Source organism: Pseudochaenichthys georgianus, chromosome 13 (genome assembly GCF_902827115.2).
Source record: "Pseudochaenichthys georgianus chromosome 13, fPseGeo1.2, whole genome shotgun sequence".
In the NCBI taxonomy this organism is placed as follows: Eukaryota; Metazoa; Chordata; class Actinopteri; order Perciformes; family Channichthyidae; genus Pseudochaenichthys; species Pseudochaenichthys georgianus.
In genome coordinates, this window is record NC_047515.1 from 41,611,401 (window position 1) to 41,630,247 (window position 18,847).

At 46.2% G+C, this 18,847-nt stretch overlaps 1 protein-coding gene across 2 annotated transcripts in view; it reads left to right on the forward strand.

The window, feature by feature from the left end:
* pxylp1 (2-phosphoxylose phosphatase 1) overlaps nucleotides 1-18,847 on the forward strand; it is a 51,797-nt gene that overhangs the window by 11,982 nt on the left and 20,968 nt on the right. Inside the window, exons 1-2 of one of the 2 annotated variants that reach the window (XM_034096799.2) lie at nucleotides 7,565-7,678; nucleotides 17,163-17,351. In XM_034096799.2, coding sequence (XP_033952690.1) covers nucleotides 7,633-7,678; nucleotides 17,163-17,351 — 235 coding nt within the window. In that variant the 5' untranslated portion in view covers nucleotides 7,565-7,632. Of the gene's footprint in view, nucleotides 1-7,564; nucleotides 7,679-17,162; nucleotides 17,352-18,847 lie in introns of those variants that run through there. The other variant, XM_034096798.2, reaches the window with a different exon arrangement.

Below are 18,847 nucleotides of genomic sequence, written 5' to 3' on the forward strand. Positions count from 1 at the left end.
AAACACATTGAGGAAATGTCCAAATATCCACCTGAACAACACACATGTTGGGCCATTAAGAAGACTTAAGACGTTTTACACACATGTCTAACTGGATAAAATAATGACATTTTGGAGCTAGGTGGGTTTTTCTCTTAAAGTAAGTGATTGGTAAATGGACTGTACTTACATAGCGCTTTATCCAGTCTTTAAGACCCCTCAAAGCGCTTTACATACTACATGTCATTCAACCATTCATACACAGCAGTGTACCTTACTCTAGGACCTAACATTCACACACATGCCATCGGGAGCAGCTCAGGGTTAAGTGTCTTGCCCAAGGATACATCGACATGTTGGCTGCACGGGCTGGGATCGAACCCACAACCTTCCGGTTGAAAGGCGACCGCACTCGCAGCCACAGTCGCCCTTAGTTGTTCTGCTGGAGAAAAGCTGCTGTCATCATTTATTCATCACACATACTGTAGAGGAAGATTTGAGCTATTATCCAGGAGAAGCATTTGGGATTTCTCCTCATGGTTAATGGATGTCAGCTTCTGTTTTTGTTCCGCGTCTCTGGGTCATCTCGTCGGCATCTCAGTCTGTAGTCTGCGTGCACGCATTAGCTTTTCCCCCCACACTTTACGTCAAGCTCCTTCGTTAGAGTTTGTTGACAGTTTCCACGAGAGACTTGAGTGACGGACGTGGATCGATAGTGGAGTAAAAGCCTCTCTCTGGCTCCAGGCTACTTCAGATGATGCAAACACAAAGACGGCGAAGGCGTTGTCTGACTTAACTGACACAACGAGGGAGGCACCGGAGGAAAGTTGTGTGAGAGTCTCCCGAGAGGGGAGGGGCTGAAACACAGAGATGGAGAAGTGGTCCGAGGTGTTGGCAGCATAGTGAGGGGAAGGTGAAGCGGAGCTCGGTGGGAGTTAAGTGCTGCGGGAGTGCTGGCAGGTCCACCGTGGGAAGAGGGAACGTCCGGGGAGGATGAAGAGGTAGGAACAGAAAGAGAGGCTGACCCACAAAGATAAAAATAGCTGGAATGAAGTGCGTTTGTGGTACGCTGGTATCTTAAAATTAGATCAGATCTTAGATTTTGGATATCGGTTGCCTTGTCCTGCTTTTAAAGGCGCAGGACGGGGATAAGGGCCACATGTGAATTAGTTCATTTCAAAAAATTGGGATCGAAATTCTGATTTTTTTTCTTAATAATTCTAAAAATAAAAGTAAAGATAAAAATGTTCAGTTTTATCTGAAAAAGATCTAAAGTGGTCCTTATCATGTCGTGGCAATTTCTTATGTTACCTTATATGCTAAAACCAAATGCTTCTAAACGCATTGTCCAACACGACTGTACCGTTTCCTGATATGTGCTGTTTTCTCTGCGTACTCTAATGAGGGGTATTATTCCCAAGCGCTTCAAGGCCACAGGGCTGATTTGGCAGACTGTTGAAACTACTTCAAACACAAAGTTGGAACTTCCATAACTGTTATACTTTCTGCAGCTCAAGGACACAGGTGTCTAATAGCGATATGAGACATCCGCGTTCCGCCTCGCTACACAACACTCTGTCTGCCCGCCCTATCTTGTGTATAAGCGTTGCTACTCTGTGACTATTGCGCACACTACCCTATACTCTGTGAGACCTGTGCCTTTGAAGCTTCGAATAAATAACCAACAAGACACCGCTGCTGGCTTTCACCAGTTTATTATTGATTACTCTCATTGTACATCTTTACAGTATTGACGAGTTTAAAATATCCACGACAACCATCTTCCATAAAAAGCAGTCTTACAATCAAAGTATGGAATTCTCTGAATGTACCAGACTCTTCTACCTGTTCCTTTGATATCATTTAGATATTACATCACATGTTGCTTGTTACACGCTTTTATCCAAAGCGACTGACATACTCAATACTGTGGACAGGGACACAACGACATGTGGTGGAGTTTAACCCTGTGACCCTCTGATCCGAAAGTAGCCGTTCTTTTGTTAAACTTTACCCGCTTAATTATTATTACTATCATTGTGTTAATACATTGTGTTATACAACTCTAAAATATGGTCACAACATCGAGGTATTTCGTCATGAATATCAAATGATTTCCTTCTTGCCACCCAGGCCTAGTTAAAAGGCAACAAGGAAACGTGTATCTCAAAACAAAAAGCTGGCAAGAAGCAGGTGACATTTCTTAACATCAGCTTTTGTAAGTTCTCCACAAGAAACAACAACCTACCAACGGGCGTTGTTAAGCGTTAACTCGGCAGAGGTCCGAGCACTTAGCAGATTATTTCCGTGTCTGCTCTGAGGATCGCCCCGTGCTGGAATCTGGATCTGAGTCTGAAAGAAAGGCCTGTAGATTAGTCTGAATAACATTATGAAATAAGACACTTTTAAATCCCTGTGGGGAGAAAGCAGACCTAATCGTTTCTGTATGAAAAACAGTCTTATTTGAAGCTTAAACAAAGCCACCCCACAAGAAACTAACTCAGGGATATTAGAGCCATGTGTTCACGTCCATTAGACTTTGCACTAAAGATTTTAATCCGGGCGTCTTTGCCTTTATTTGACAATGTACACTGACATGACTTTTCTTCTAGTTGCATGCTTTTTGGATAACAGTTGGTTCTACTTGCAAACTGCCAGAAGAACCAGTTTGATGAATCACGACATTATGATTTAGCTTGCTGCATTTCGCAGGAACTCCAGCGCACATGTTCGTTGTCGACTGCCGTGCTCATTCTGCTCTTATAGCTAGGATGTGAGTGGAACAGCAAGCAAGACTTCTCTGATAACTGTAAGACTCTTCTCCAGAAGGAAAGGAAAAGCGGTATAATAAGAGGGGTGCTTAAATCGTCTCAAGGCTTGACTGGAACATGTGCTCGAACCACAAGGTTAGACATCGCTCCTTTAAAGGTCCCACGTCATGGCCATTTCCACTGATCATAGTTCCATTGTTGAGGTCGACTAGAATAGATTTATATCGTGCAATTTTCCAACCTCACATTGGTTTCTCACAGCATCTCTGTAAAGTATGTGTATTCACTGAATTTCACTCTCTGCCTTTAACGGCTCGTTGTAGCTCCAACAGCTCCAGCCCCCACCCTCGCGCTGAGCTCCGTGGAGGTGTGGTTTCCTTGTTTAGCGAAACACAGCCAAACTCACCCTGAGCACACACAAAGTCGCAGCCGAAGTAACAACAATAAGTGTGGCTTGATATTGAGAAAGAAAAAGGTTGATACACGCTGTGAGAATGGGTCTGCAGAGAGAATGTCGCCGCGATCCCAACTGTCTGTTATCAGCCTGCAGCCAGGGAGGAGAGATCAGCAGAGCTGCCTGCACTGAGTGTGTGAGGAAGTCCGTGGATTGGTCAATTTGGACCAATCAGCGGGGGCTTAACGTAACGGCTCCACGGATTGGTCCATTTCGTTCCGGGGACGACATGACATCATGATGTACCCGGAAGAATCAAATGGACAGTGACGTATCTCCAACGAGGCGTTTTGGGGAGGTGTTAGAGTTTTACTCGCTACAGGGTGTACTTTGAGGGTTTCGACTCTGCAGACCGTTTACATGCAGAAAAACCTCCATAACAACAAGGGGACGGGCGATAACCGGAAAAGCATGACATGGGACCTTTAATAGTTTCTGTTTGTAAAGTATCCTGAGCCTTAGTGATGGGTGAGCAGATGTCCTGCACAGACACAGTGAGATCTAACAGTAGGAACCTCACACTCTGTACTCTGTTCTCACTATGAGAAAAAACTCTACGGATTAAATGAAGGGGTCTCATCAGCACAGACTTAGCTGTAGTGCCAGCATTAATGCTTAATTAAATGAGCACAAGGATAATCTCTGTCTCCCTGCAGATTGTTTATAAAGCTGCATCCAGTGGGAAACAGTCTTAATGTCGATTAGTTTGCAGCAAGAAGGATGCATGTGATTCTACGTGTGCAGGTGACAAAGTGATGTGTAAAATCCAGCACTTGAGATGCTGGACGTCTGCAGGTTGCCATTTAAACACAATACTCATGCTGGGTCAACTTTGGTTACAGCTTCTTCACAGTGCTGCTCGCCCTCAGCAGAGAATGGAGAAACCGGCTCCAGTGCGCTAGAATTTGAAAATACGCAGCCGGAAAAAAAAAAAAATCTGCCCCTTCCTTCAGACTTCCTCACAGAGCCCCTCCTCCAACACACACGGATGCGCACACGACCAATGAGGGCACGAGATAAGGCAGGTAGGCCACCCAGTTACTTTAGCCGGCTCAGATGATTGGTCGTGCTTTCTACAGCGCCACGCAGAGGCGCGGGAAGGTATTTTGAGTGGGGGTGCTGGACTCCAGTGAACACCATTACGGGCACAATAGAGAACCGCAGTGACGCGTCCTAAAACCAGGAAGTAAAGTCCTTCCGGTTCCTTCGTCAAAAACGCAAAGAGATCTCTCCATAGGGTTTATGAAAATAGCTGAAATCAGGTCTGTGGTTGAAACACGTTGAAGAGACGGATCACGTTTTGTTCAGCCGGATAATCTCCACATGTCTATCCTACTTTCATCATTTCCTAATCATAAATCTAGTCGCCAGAAGCTAAATGCTAACGTTATGCTATAAAGGAGCTACAGCAGGGTCGCCGCTTCAACGCCACGCTGACTTCAGATCCAGATTCAAACTACAGATTCTAGATGGAACGAGTTGAAGCTTTTGTTTGAACACTCTGCAGGAGGCAGGGACTTGCTTTCAAGCAGAACAGAAACTAACTTAGAGGAGTGTTTACGTGTTCGGCGTAATGACGTACAACGACCTCCACGACTTCTGTAGTCCTGTTCAGCCACTTGGTAGCAACCATCGTTTCTCAGACACGTCCACTCTTCAGAAATCACCAGCGGGGTCACTGCTGATGGTTTAATGTCGTAGAACAAAACGTGATCCGTCTCTTCGATGTGTCTCAACCACAGACCTTAGTTCAGCTACTTTCCTAAACCCTATGGAGAGATCCCATTGCTTTTTATTGAAGGAACCGGACGTGGTCAAAATGCTAACTTACTTCCGGGTTTTAGGACGCGTCACTGCGGTTCTCTATAGAGCACGCACAAAAGCACTCCCCACACGCAAACACACAGTACACCCGCGACTGTTACACTGAAGGCTCGATATTCAGCTCACGGCATATAGGCGGGGGTAAAGTGCTATTTTTTATGAGTGGGGAGCAGACCTCACCTCCTCTAGGGGGGACCTCACCTCCTCTAGGGGGGTCCTCACCTCCTCTAGGGGGGTCCTCACCTCCTCTAGGGAGGTCCTCACCTCCTCTAGGGGGGTCCTCACCTCCTCTAGGGGGGACCTCACCTCCTCTAGGGGGGTCCTCACCTCCTCTAGGGGGGTCCTCACCTCCTCTAGGGGAAGATTCTTTTTAAATATTGAAGTTGAAAGCATCAATCTGGTGCACTTTGAGAGCAGCATGAAGAGATCTATGGATACCTCTCTCAACACCAGATGAAACACGACTGGAAGCAGATGTTCTTTTTCTTTATGGATATTTTACTAATCACTCCCCTTTCAAACTGTATTCTTGTTTTACTGCCATATAGTATTTCATAACTGTTTTTCCTTTATTCTCTTGTTTGTTTTATAACGATAGTGATCATATGAAGGTGTGCCGCGGAAATAAGCTTTTGAATAATTTGTGACCAAACCGTTTGAGACCCACTGAGATAACTTAGACTAAAGTGAACTATCTAAACCCTCAGAGAGTCCTTTAGCTCACCTGAGCCTCTCCGTCTGAGAGGAGAGCTCTCCTCCAGCGTGTTGTGGAACCAGCAGCTCCGTATGTCCGTTAGTGCAGCTAGCTAACTGCTAACCAGATGCTAACAACACGGTCCCTGCTGCTGGCACCGGTCCCTCTCTCCCTCTCTCTCTTCCTCTCTCTCTCTCTCTCTCTCTCTCTCTCTCTCTCTCTCTTCTCTCTCTCTCTCACACACACACTAAATGCGCTATTTCCACACACACACACACACACACACACACACACACACACACACACACACACACACACACACACACCACACACACACACACACACACACACACACACACACACACACACACACACACACACACACACACACACACACACACACACACACACACACACACACACACACACACACACACACACAGAGCCGAGCTTGAAAGCACACTTTTATTTCCATGCAACTCTCTGATTGGTCTGGTGACTTGCCTCTGTTGCATTCACTGAACACGGGAAATTACAGACCTGCCGTCCTCTCTAGTGTCTTGATGAGGTTCACGTAAAGCACGGTTAATGTATTATATTATGGAGGTAGAATTGTCCGGGGCTACAGAAACAACATTCGGGGCAGGCCAAAATATTATTTTACCAACAATGTGGAATGTATTGGCTCCACATTACACAGATGATGCACAGCGGGAGCAGCAATAACCGTCAGATAATAATTCAGACAGGGGAGCTCCGCACCCCCTGCCTGCCGCTAGGGGGTGCTGCAGCACCCTCAGCACCCCCCTTCCCGCGCCCATGTCGCTACGGCTTCCACAGATGACTTTTTTTAATGTATTTATTGTCAAAGCATTTAATGTGTTCATTGCTATCGGGATGTTAAGAGCATTCCATGGGATATAACAAAAAGAGTTTCTGAAGTGATTTACCTCCCCCTCCCTTAAGAGTCCGGTAAGCAGGGACACTTTCAGGTGAAACCCCATTCTGTGAATACCTGCTCCTCTCCGAGTCGCTGAGGCAGCTGACACACATTCTTCGTGTGCATTTGTGCGGCAGAGCTCCCTCCTTGCTTTTGCCTTCAGGTAAGAGTCAATCTGTGTGTGCATTTTAATGGCTCCAGGACACGGAGCTGAAAGACTGAACAACACGCCGTGACATGTTTAAATAATGAGCAAAGGTGCATGCGTGCTGTTTGTGTGTGTGTGTAAGCGGACTCTTGTACCATTACAGTTCAAGAGAAATGTAATATTTATAAACTGAGATGTCAACTTTGTTCAAGCGGCATGATTTTGTGTTTGTAAGATTTTAGAAAAGGTAAATGGAAAGTTGGGAATCAGTGCTTTTCCCTGCAGCCACTTTTAGTGTGGGTGCAATCATTTGTTACGTGTGTGTGTGTGTGTGTGTGTGTGTGTGTGTGTGTGTGTGTGTGTGTGTGTGTGTGTGTGTGTGTGTGTGTGTGTGTGTGTGTGTGTTAGGGTAAGGGTAAGGGTTAGGATAAGTCTCCAGGAAATGCATGTAAGTCAATGTAGTGTGTGTGTGTGTGTGTGTGTGTGTGTGTGTGTGTGTGTGTGTGTGTGTGTGTGTGTGTGTGTGTGTGTGTGTGTGTGTGTGTGTGTGTGTGTGTGTGTGTGTGTGTGTGTGTGTATGCCAGTGCTGTGTATGCACTTGGTAATGTTGGGCAGAGAGTTACAAAAGCGCCATTGTGGCTGAGCTGGCCTCCAGAACTTTGGTTAGTTCAGGCAGGCGTGTGTGTGTGTGTGTGTGTGTGTGTGTGTGTGGGGTTGGGGGGGCAGAGTATGGGGTGCAGAGCATAGAGGGGGACAGGTTCTGGTAATGAATGAGCTCCAGTGTGCGTGGCCGGACCTTCAAGCTATCGAGCAGTCGTCAAAATGGTCTCCGCTGTCGCCATACACCTTCTCCTCTTCCTCGTCAGTGGTGAGTTAGGAGCCAGTTTTAATAAAGACCTTGGCACTCGGCATGTATTCAAGATCTTCATGGTATGCATTTCACTGAAGGAGTTGTTGTTGCTTAGCCTTTGCCACTGCTCAGCTGTTGGGAAGACGTGTTGCTGTTGAAAAGAGTTACCGCTGTAGAACTGAGAGTCTGCGCAAAAAGCCGCTCGGAGTTTTGTTTGTGAATCTTAAAAATTCCTTTATTTTATTTTTCCAAAGCAATATGGTGCACTGCGTTTAGCTTTGTATACGAATATGTAGTGCTCCATGTTGGTTAAATACGTGATGCTATCATCTTTCTAGCAACTTTCTTGCATTTTATTCAGCATTGCTTAATCAGTTTATACATTTTAACTTACTTGGTTAATCGTTTTGTAAGTTATAAAACAATAGCTAACAAATGTCCACAGGGGGTCCCCGGGGTCTTACAAAGTATTACAAGTTGATAAATCAATTTAGCGAAAATGAAGGCTATTAAACGGCATTTTCCAAGGTCTTACATTTTGTATCTTGTTTTCAATAAGTGTATAAGTGGTCCAGAGAGGTTGTGTTCTACAGTCTGCCTGAATGTAGTCATGGCGTAGGTGTGTAGTGAGATTCTGTAGTTTATTGATGGCATCCCGTTGGGTTTGACGTCATCTGAACAGGACATCACACGCTCACTGCTTGATAGCGCGCGAAGGTCCGTTTACGCCGGTTGCTAAGCAACATCGTTATGGAGAAATGCAAGTCTGCGTCCAAATGGTTGGAAGATAAGGAGGAAGGACAAGCAATACTGTATATAGTCAATGTGAGGTAAAGTGTGTCGCCAAGGTAACCGGTTGAAACTCCAAGGTCTTAAGATGTATGGAAAGGGACTTTAAAGGTCTTACCTGTGACTTCAGGATTCCTGCGTACACCCTGGTCCATCAAATAAGCAAAAGGTGACATATTCAAACACTTTATTTCGTTTGAAAGATAAAGTACTTATTTATCCAAAAATCTAAGACAAAATAGGAACACCTTCGCTCAATGAAAAGGCTAGAGTCATTTTGTTATGATTATTGTTGATTGGCTAATTGATCATTTGGTTTTTCCTTTGTAAGAATAATACTTTCATAGAAATAGTGTCGGAAGAGAGTAAAAACATCTCGTGTCCCAAAGCACAAGGAAATGTTGTTTTGTTTGGATTAAGGGTCCAAAACCCACCAATGCTAAATGCGCAGTGAACTAAAACAGAACAGCAGCAGTAAATGAGATGGTGTCGAGTCGGCCTCCGGGTTTATCAAACTTTGTCGAGCGCTATCTCAAAAACATAGTCCTGGGAGCTCATTAACGAAGGTGGATATTTGCAGAAAACGTCATGTCTGCAACTCTGTGAACTTTATGAGCTCAGCTGGAGACGAGGGGAAATGGAAAACTGTTGCAAGAGAGCGAAGAAAGAGAGCGTGTAACCCTTTACACACCACGCACTACACACACCTTGTGTAGATAGTTGCTATGGCGATGAGAAACCATTAGCTCGTTGTGCTTTATGATGCAGGCAGCGCCTCTCTGTCCTCTCTGCAGCAGGATGCAATATTTGCACAGATGCCAGTTTGAATTTCTGATGCGTGTGTGTGTGTGTGTGTGTGTGTGTGTGTGTGTGTGTGTGTGTGTGTCTTCCATAAGTAGGATTGTATATCCCTCTTGCCAAAGGGCCACATGGGTTCAGCTTCCTTTTCTTCAGAGTTGGAACTTTGTGAATGCGCTTTCCAGTTCCCACATCTCTGCTCTTATTGGACCATCACTGCCCGGGGTCAGAGGTCACTAGTGTCCAGGCAACGCACTGGTAGCACCGAGGGGATTTGGGCTATAGAGCTGTCAGCATGGAGAGAAGAACTACAGTTGAAATGCTTTTCTTAATACCATGCACTCTGTCACTGCTGGTTCAGTTGGCCTCATTGTTTACTTGGTCCCATTTAGTAATTAGGGTAAGGGTTATTATTGCCTGTAAATGTTTCTTAAATCTATTTTTTTTAATTTAGCCTTTATTTATACAGGTGAAAATCTCATTGAGACACAGGGTCTCAATCACACTACCACACAGAGTTACAGACAGACAGGACACTAAACTCAGAGGCAACAATCAAATAAAACATCGTAAGAAGTAGTAATTGAACATTCATATAGTCAGATATTGCAGGTGCAAACCATCAGTGGATGGCCATGCTTGTCTGTCATAATACATATGTGATGAATTGCCATGCCAATTGTGTACAGACAACCAAGGTCCCCAGATAGTGACAGTACTCGAGCGCCATCATAAAGTTCGTCTTTAAGTGATATATAGTATAATCAACAACTATCGCAGTGACCATCAACTGGTGGCCCGCGGGCCAAATCTGGCACGCCAGACATTCTCATCCGGCACGCGCTGCGGCGCTGGCGGAGTGGTTAGTGCCCCTCACTCATTTTGTTTTTACAACGTCTCGTGAGTAATGTGCAGTACCGGAGTCCAACAGAGAGGCAGCAGCTGCAGGACAGTCGCCTGCGTACTGCGTAGCCTTCCCTGCCCTAAGAAGAAGTGATCCTTCGTTAGCGTGAAGAGTCTGTTTTATGTGATCCGCAGTACCTGAGCGTGCTTCACTAGAACCCCCCCCCCGGTCAACAACTTCAAAATTCTTCAATATTCTGGGCCATATATATATATATATAAATCGCTGGCCCGCGAATGTGTCTATTGGATACATTTTGGCCCTTGGACAAATGTAGTTGGTGATCCCTGAACTATCGTTTGATTGCCATGACATTCGGCATGGTATCTAGAAGGTGTCTTTAGTAGAGCCGGGACTCGATTAAAAACATTAATCTAATTAATTAGAGGCTTTGTAATTAATTAATCGAAATTAATCGCATTTTTAATCAAATATACATATCTGACCTGAGAACAGTGAGAAGCAATTTCCACATGGATGTTGCTCCAAGTGGTCTACAGTCGAGTGCAGTCCAGGGAGCCAGGGAGCTGGTTATTCTCTCAGACGTGGACTGACTTATCCTGGCCCTGAAACCAGTCGTCTGGTTGAGTGTGGGTTGGGTCAGGGTGTGGTTCCTTGCACTCGGAGTCGGGCTAACGTCCACGCTAGCTGCTACATGCTAGCTGCTACATGCTTTGCATTGAGGTGATACTTTAGGCTCGATGAGCTGCGGTGATATGCCAATTCTTTTTTGCATAATTTGCACACAACCGTGCTCTTGTCGACGCTTCCATCCGTCCGTTCTTTAAAACAAAATGTCCCATCCACGGGGCCGACCAAAGCGGTCTCATCAGCTTGTTCGTTCATGTTTGACTATTGTTCACCGTGGTTTGTTGTTGTTTGAAGTCCCATGCTGAAGTCATGAACGTTAGTTGGTGCTCCAGTATAATCGGTACGCCTGAAACTCATCCAGTGAGAAACGTTCCGCTGTGCAAAAATAAGTGCGATTAAAGTGCGTTAATTTTTTTAATGCGTTAATTTCCATCCATCCATCCATCTTCTCCCGCTTATCCGTGGTCGGGTCGCGGGGGTAGCAGTTCCAGCAGAGAGCCCCAAACTTTCTTTTCCCTGGCGACATCAACCAGCTCTGACTGGGCGATCCCAAGGCGCTCCCAGGCCAGCGAAGAGATATAATCCCTCCACCTGGTCCTAGGTCTACCCCTTGGTCTCTTCCCAGCTGGACGTGCCTGGAACACCTCCCTAGGGAGGCGCCCAGGTGGCATCCTAACTAGGTGCCCGAACCACCTCAACTGGCTTCTTTCGACGCGAAGGAGGAGCGGCTCAACTCCGAGTCCCTCCCTGATGACCGAACTTCTCACCTTATCTCTAAGGGAGACACCAGCCACCCGGCGGAGGAAACCCATCTCGGCCGCTTGTATCCGCGATCTCGTTCTTTCGGTCATGACCCATCCTTCATGACCATAGGTGAGGGTAGGAACGAAAATGGCCCGGTAGACAGAGAGCTTTGCCTTCTGGCTCAGCTCCCTTTTCGCCACAACGGTGCGGTAAAGCGACTGCAATACCGCTCCCGCTGCTCCGATTCTCCGGCCCATCTCACGCTCCATTGTTCCCTCACTCGAGAACAAGACCCCGAGATACTTGAACTCCTTCACTTGGGGTAAGGACTCATTCCCTACTTGGAGTGGACAGTCCATCGGTTTCCTGCTGAGAACCATGGCCTCAGATTTGGAGGTGCTGATCCTCATCCCAGCCGCTTCACACTCGGTTGCGAACCGATCCAGTGAGTGCTGAAGGTCGCAGACCGATGAAGCCATCAGAACCACATCATCTGCAAAAAGCAGTGGTGCAATCCTTAGTCCACCGAACTGCAGACCCCCCCCCCCACGACTACGCCTCGAAATCCGATCCATGTATATTACAAACAGGATTGGTGACAAAGCGCAGCCCTGGCGGAGGCCAACCCTCACCGGAAATGGGTCCGACTTACTGCCGAGGACCCGGACACAGCTCTCGCTTTGGGAGTACAGAGATTGGATGGCCCTGAGTAGAGACCCCCTCACCCCATACTCCCGCAGCACCTCCCACAGTAACTCCCTGGGAACCCGGTCATACGCCTTCTCTAAGTCTACAAAACACATGTAGACCGGATAAGCGTACTCCCAGGCCCCCTCCAGGATCCTTGCGAGAGTAAAAAGCTGATCCGTCGTTCCACGACCAGGACGAAATCCGCATTGTTCCTCCTCAATCTGAGGTTCGACAATCGGCCTGACCCTCCTTTCGAGTACCTTGGAGTAAACTTTCCCGGGGAGGCTGAGTAGTGTGATGCCTCTGTAATTGGCACACACCCTCTGATCCCCCTTTTTGAAAAGGGGGACCACCACCCCGGTCTGCCACTCCTTCGGTACCGTTTCCGACTTCCACGCAACGTTGATGAGACGTGTCAACCATGACAGTCCCTCAACACCCAGAGCCTTCAGCATTTCCGGGCGGATCTCATCCACTCCCGGGGCTTTGCCACTGTGGAGTTGTTTGACGACCTCAGTGACCTCCCCCCGGGAGATTGGTGTCGATCCCCCGTCATACTCCAGCTCTGCCTCTAACATAGAGGGCGGAGTTGTCGGGTTCAGGAGTTCCTCAAAGTGTTCCTTCCAACGTCCCAACACTCCATCAGTTGAGGTCAACAACGTCCCATCCTTACTGTACACAGCTTGGATGGTTCCCTGCTTCCCCCTCCTGAGGTGTCGGACAGTTTTCCAGAACAACTTTGGTGCCGCCCGAAAGTCCTTCTCCATGTCTTCTCCGAACTTCTCCCACACCCGCTGCTTTGCCTCGGCCACGGATGAGGCTGCTGCCCTTCGGGCCTGCCGGTACCTTGCAACTGCCTCGGGAGTCCCCCGGGATAACAAATCCCTGAAGGCCTCCTTCTTCAGTCGGACGGCTTCCCTGACCACCGGTGTCCACCACGAGGTTCTAGGGTTACCGCCCCTTGAGACACCTAGGACCTTGAGACCACAGCTCCCCACCGCGGCTTCGGCAATAGAGGCTTTGAACACCGACCACTCTGGTTCAATGTCCCCAACCTCCACAGGAATGCCCGAAAAGCTCCGCCGGAGGTGTGAGTTGAAGGCCTCCTGAACTTGGGCCTCCTCCAGACGTTCCCAGTACACCCGAACTACACGTTTGGGCTTACCAGGTCTATCCAGAGGCTTCCCCCGCCACTCGACCCAACTCACCACCAGATGGTGATCAGTTGACAACTCCGCCCCTCTCTTTACCCGAGTGTCCAAAACATACGGCCTCAGGTCCGATGATACGATAACGAAATCGATCATGGACCTTCTGCCTAGGGTGCTCTGGTACCACGTACACTTATGAGCATCCTTATGTTCGAACATGGTGTTTGTTATGGCCAATCCATGACTAGCACAGAAGTCCAGTAACAAACCACCACTCCGGTTCAGATCACGGGGGCCGTTCCTCCCAATCACGCCCCTCCAAGTGTCTCCATCATTGCCCACATGTGCGTTGAAGTCTCCCAGCAAGACTAAGGAGTCCCCTTCAGGAGCCCCATACAGGACTCTTTCCAGGGTCTCCAAGAAGGCCGAATACTCTGAACTGCTGTTGGGTGCATAAGCACACACAACAGTCAGAGTTTTCCCCCCCATAACCCGCAGGCGTAGGGAGGCGACCCTCTCGTCCACTGGGGTAAACTCCAACAACGAAGCACCTAACCGGGGACTTGTGAGTATCCCCACACCCGCCCGGCGCCTCACACCTTGAGCAACTCCGGAGAAGAATAGAGTCCAACCCCTATCCAGAAGTAAGGTTCCAGAGCCGACGCTGTGCGTAGAGGTGAGCCCAACCAGATCCAACTGGTACCCGCTCCACCTCCCGCACAAGCTCCGGCTCCTTCCCCCCCAGAGAGGTGACGTTCCACGTCCCCAAAGCCAGCTTCTGCCGCCCGGGTCTGGTCCGTCGAGACCCTCCGCTTTCACTGCCACCCTTCTGGCAGCGCACCCGACCCCATCGATGTTTCCCGTAGGTGGTGGGCCCGCGGGACGGAGAAGCGGAGGTGTTGCCCACGTTGCCTTTTCGGGCTGGGCCCGGCCGGGCTCCGTGGCAAGCCCGGCCACCAGACGCTCGCCGACGAGTCCTCCTTCTGGGCCTGGCTCCAGAAGGGGACCCCGGGCTTCCTCCGGGCCGGGTATCCTCACTTCTTGTTCTTGTTTCTTTCATGAGGTCTTTTGAACCAATCTTAGTCTGGCCCCTTGCCTGAGACCAATTTGCCATGGGAGACCCTACCAGGAACACAAGGTTCCAGACAACACAGCCCCCAGGTTCATCAGGGCACACAAACCTCTCTACCACGGTAAGGTGCTGGTTCTTCAGAGAGCGTTAATTTTTGTGCAATTAATTAATCTTAATTAACGCGTTAAAGTCCCGGCCCTAGTCTTTAGAGATACCCTGACTTTTTATGGAATGCTTTGTTTAGGTCAAAGTTACTTTACTTATCCCATTAGTGAGGAAAATATTTACCAAGGCCCTCTGCCTTTTACCCAGTTGATCAGTGTACTCCTATAGTCAGCATTCAGGCGACCTCGGTTGCCACCGTATCTCTTCACTTGAGAATGGTTTTGTATAGAACTAGATAATTACTTGGGATTTGGTGAGATCTTCAGACTTGGTAAGGCTGTGTCACCTTGTGGCTGCAGCAGAAGTCTCTGTCAAATCTCTGGCCGTAACTTTCAATAAATATTTCCGTCGTCAAGTCGAGCTCTCCCGTGTTCTCATTGTGTTTTGAGTCCTCGCTCCAGAACTTTCCATTGCACCCAGGAATAACGCAACAGTTTCCGGATGGACTGACCACAAGTTTTGTTTAGGCCTTCTTGTGTCCTATCGATGTTTCCTAATGGCTTTGGTGTTCACCTCACTATTCATCTGGTGTCACCTTGAGGATCCCATGTGTGGTTTTCAGTGGCAATTTATAGCAATGGATCAAACCAAAATTGGTGCCTTAGTCTGTTTTCGTCTGTCTTTTTATTTATTAAACAGGCCCCATTGTGCTTTTTGGGTTTCCCCTCTCCTGTAGTCTGTTAAAAAGGGTTGTGTGCATGTAAACGGTCTGCAAAGGCTTGAATCCCAAAGTTCTCAAGAGTTTCCTTCCCACACACTCCCCCTTTGTTTACTTCTGTGACATCACTGAGTAACACTCCCGCTTCTATTGGCTAGCGCTCCAACGCATTGTATATGATAGGTAAAGGGGCGGGACATCTCTTAGCGCAGTGATTCTCAAACTTTTTTCAATAATGTACCCCCTTGTTATGGAAAAAAGCCTATATAAAGAGGTACAGCACAGCGCTGCACCATCGGTGTCTGATTTATTAAAACAACAACATTGTAACTGAGAAACACTTAAATGCTACATTTCAAATGTTTACAATCCATCACTAAATTCATGGCAAACCAATTTTAACATCAAGCAACAACACTGAGACGACATTAGCTGCTTTGAACTGATCTTTTGAATAAGTTGTACTTAGTGAGAAACATGGGCTTGTGTTTCACTGAGGACCTTTGTCATTCTGACAGCGAGGCAACCTGCAGTTATTACACTTCGCGTTATGAACTATGTGTAGGCTGTTAATATAAAACCCACACTGCTCAAACTTCCTTACTTTTCCTAACATTGGTATATTTATATATATTTTTAAAAATGTTTTATTTATTATTAACATAAAATAAATCTCACGTACCCCCTGCAGTACTCCAACGTACCCCTAGGGGTCCGCGTACCCCCATTTGAGAACCACTGTCTTAGCGCGTTGACCAATCACAACAGAGCCGACCAGCTAACCAATCAGAGCAGACTGGGCTCTGGTTTCAGACAGAGGGTGAAAAGAGGTGCTGCAGCACAGGCAGTATGAGAACAATAAAGAGCTTTTTGAACATTAAAGCAAGGAGACATGTAGAGACACTACATACTGATATACACCTGAACATCAGCAGGAGAGGACTCTTTAAAGTAGAGACACTACATACTGATATACACCTGAACATCAGCAGGAGAGGACTCTTTAAAGTAGAGACACTACATGCTGATATACACCTGAACATCAGCAGGAGAGGACTCTTTAAAGTAGAGACACTACATACTGATATACACCTGAACATCAGCAGGAGAGGACTCTTTAAAGTAGAGACACTACATACTGATATACACCTGAACATCAGCAGGAGAGGACTCTTTAAAGTAGAGACACTACATACTGATATACACCTGAACATCAGCAGGAGAGGACTCTTTAAAGTAGAGGCACTACATACTGATATACACCTGAACATCAGCAGGAGAGGACTCTTTAAAGTAGAGGCACTACATACTGATATACACCTGAACATCAGCAGGAGAGGACTCTTTAAAGTAGAGGCACTACATACTGATATACACCTGAACATCAGCAGGAGAGGACTCTTTAAAGTAGAGGCACTACATACTGATATACACCTGAACATCAGCAGGAGAGGACTCTTTAAAGTAGAGACACTACATACTGATATACACCTGAACATCAGCAGGAGAGGACTCTTTAAAGTAGAGACACTACATACTGATATACACCTGAACATCAGCAGGAGAGGACTCTTTAAAGTAGAGACACTACATACTGATATACACCTGAACATCAGCAGGAGAGGACTCTTTAAAGTGGATACACTACATACTGATATACACCTGAACATCAGCAGGAGAGGACTCTTTAAAGTAGAGACACTACATACTGATATACACCTGAACATCAGCAGGAGAGGACTCTTTAAAGTAGAGACACTACATACTGATATACACCTGAACATCAGCAGGAGAGGACTCTTTAAAGTAGAGACACTACATACAAATAATAAACCTAACAATTAGCAGAATATGTCTTCTTATAAGTGGACTCCATTCTTCATCACCTTTTCACATTAGTTATATTTTGCATTCTAACTTTCTCCCTCTTGTTTCCCCAGTGAACCTGATCCCCACCACTCCCCTGCTGGAGGAGCGCCTCCTCCAGGCTGCAGATGGAGGTGTTGGGGGGGCCGTGGGGAAGAGCAGGAAGAGAGTGTTCCCGGCGCCTCACACCCTGGAGCCGAACCCCATCGCTGAGGCTTACAGCTACTGCAACACCCCCAACCGCACCGAGCAGGCCTGGGAGGGTGAGGCCTGCACACTGACCATCACCATCTGTCGAGTTCAAATCACGACTGCAATCTGTGGACGTGGGATTTTGAGCTTTGTCCCGTCTGTGATATTAGTCTCTGCAATGATATGAGACCAGCGATAGGATGTAGACAATTATTTTACGATTCACAGCGGGGACATTTACAGTTGTATAGCAAAGGTACAGTGCATATTAGTCAGAATCAGAAACAGGTTTATTTCCAGGTAGGTTGACACGTACGAGATATTTGACTTGGTGTCATGGTGCGTGTTCTTGTATTTTAAAGTGTTATTTTATACCTCGGGACTGTGGGAAACAGTACTTTTGATCTTTCTGTGTGTACAAACATATTTTGAGATTGACAATAAAGTTGACTTTGACATACATAAAAGTAAAACACAATTGAATACACAGAGAACTATTTTAAGAAAACTATAATAACATTAAAAAATAATAAAAAATATATTAAAATATAGCAGTATTTACAAAGAAATTGAATGGAATAAAATATGTGCAGTAATTTAAAAAAACATATTATTTATTAAAGGTAAAGTAAAAAATTAAAAGACTCATTAAATATTAAATAAAGAAGCAAACACCCTTCAAATAAATAATATCACATTAGTACTCAACCATGGTTAAAAAAATAAGTAACAGCATCATGTAAGTCAGGTGAGTCAAACTCAATTTCATTGCGGGCCACATTCGCATTATGGTTGCACTCAAAGGGCCGGTTGTAACTTTAAGACTATATAAAAATACATATAATATTTAACATATATAAAATAATGTATTATATCACATTATTGCTCTGCATTGGATTATTATCTGATAGGGTAATACCTTCATAATTAACTATGTCTGAAAGCAGAAGTCTAGGGCAAATAATTGCAAGTCTCTTCAGTGAGAATGTCACAAAATGATTTAAAAAGAAAAGAACATTCTGGAAAAAAAGTCAAAATAAAAGTGACATTTTGAACAAAAAGTCAAATTTCAGATGCATTGTGGGACATGTAGTTTATGGGCAACGTGCCTCTGTAAAGTAGCATGTAACCATATAATAAAATCATATTTTTTGCAAGCTCTTGTGGGGCCACATAAAATGAAGTCGCGGGCCGGATTTGGCCCCCGGGCCTTGAGTTTGACACCCCTGATGTAAGTGAATATTTAAAAATTGTGAATCAACCAGTAAAAACATGAATACAATGATGAACATATCCCTTACAGCCTGATCGAGTGAAGTTATCAGAGATGATCAGAGCCTCTCCATCACACCGCATTAAAGACACATTCAGATCAGTTCTCCCTGCTGGCATCACCCGGCTTGATGGACAGCGTATAAATACTTAATATAGTAATAATGTCAGATTTAGTGTGTCAGGACTCGGGGGGTGCGTTAATTGTGGGAGAGTCATTTCCCCTAGATTGCATCATCCATAACGCCACAGGGCTCTCTCTCTCTCTCTCTCTGTCTCTCTCCCCCTCCTCTCT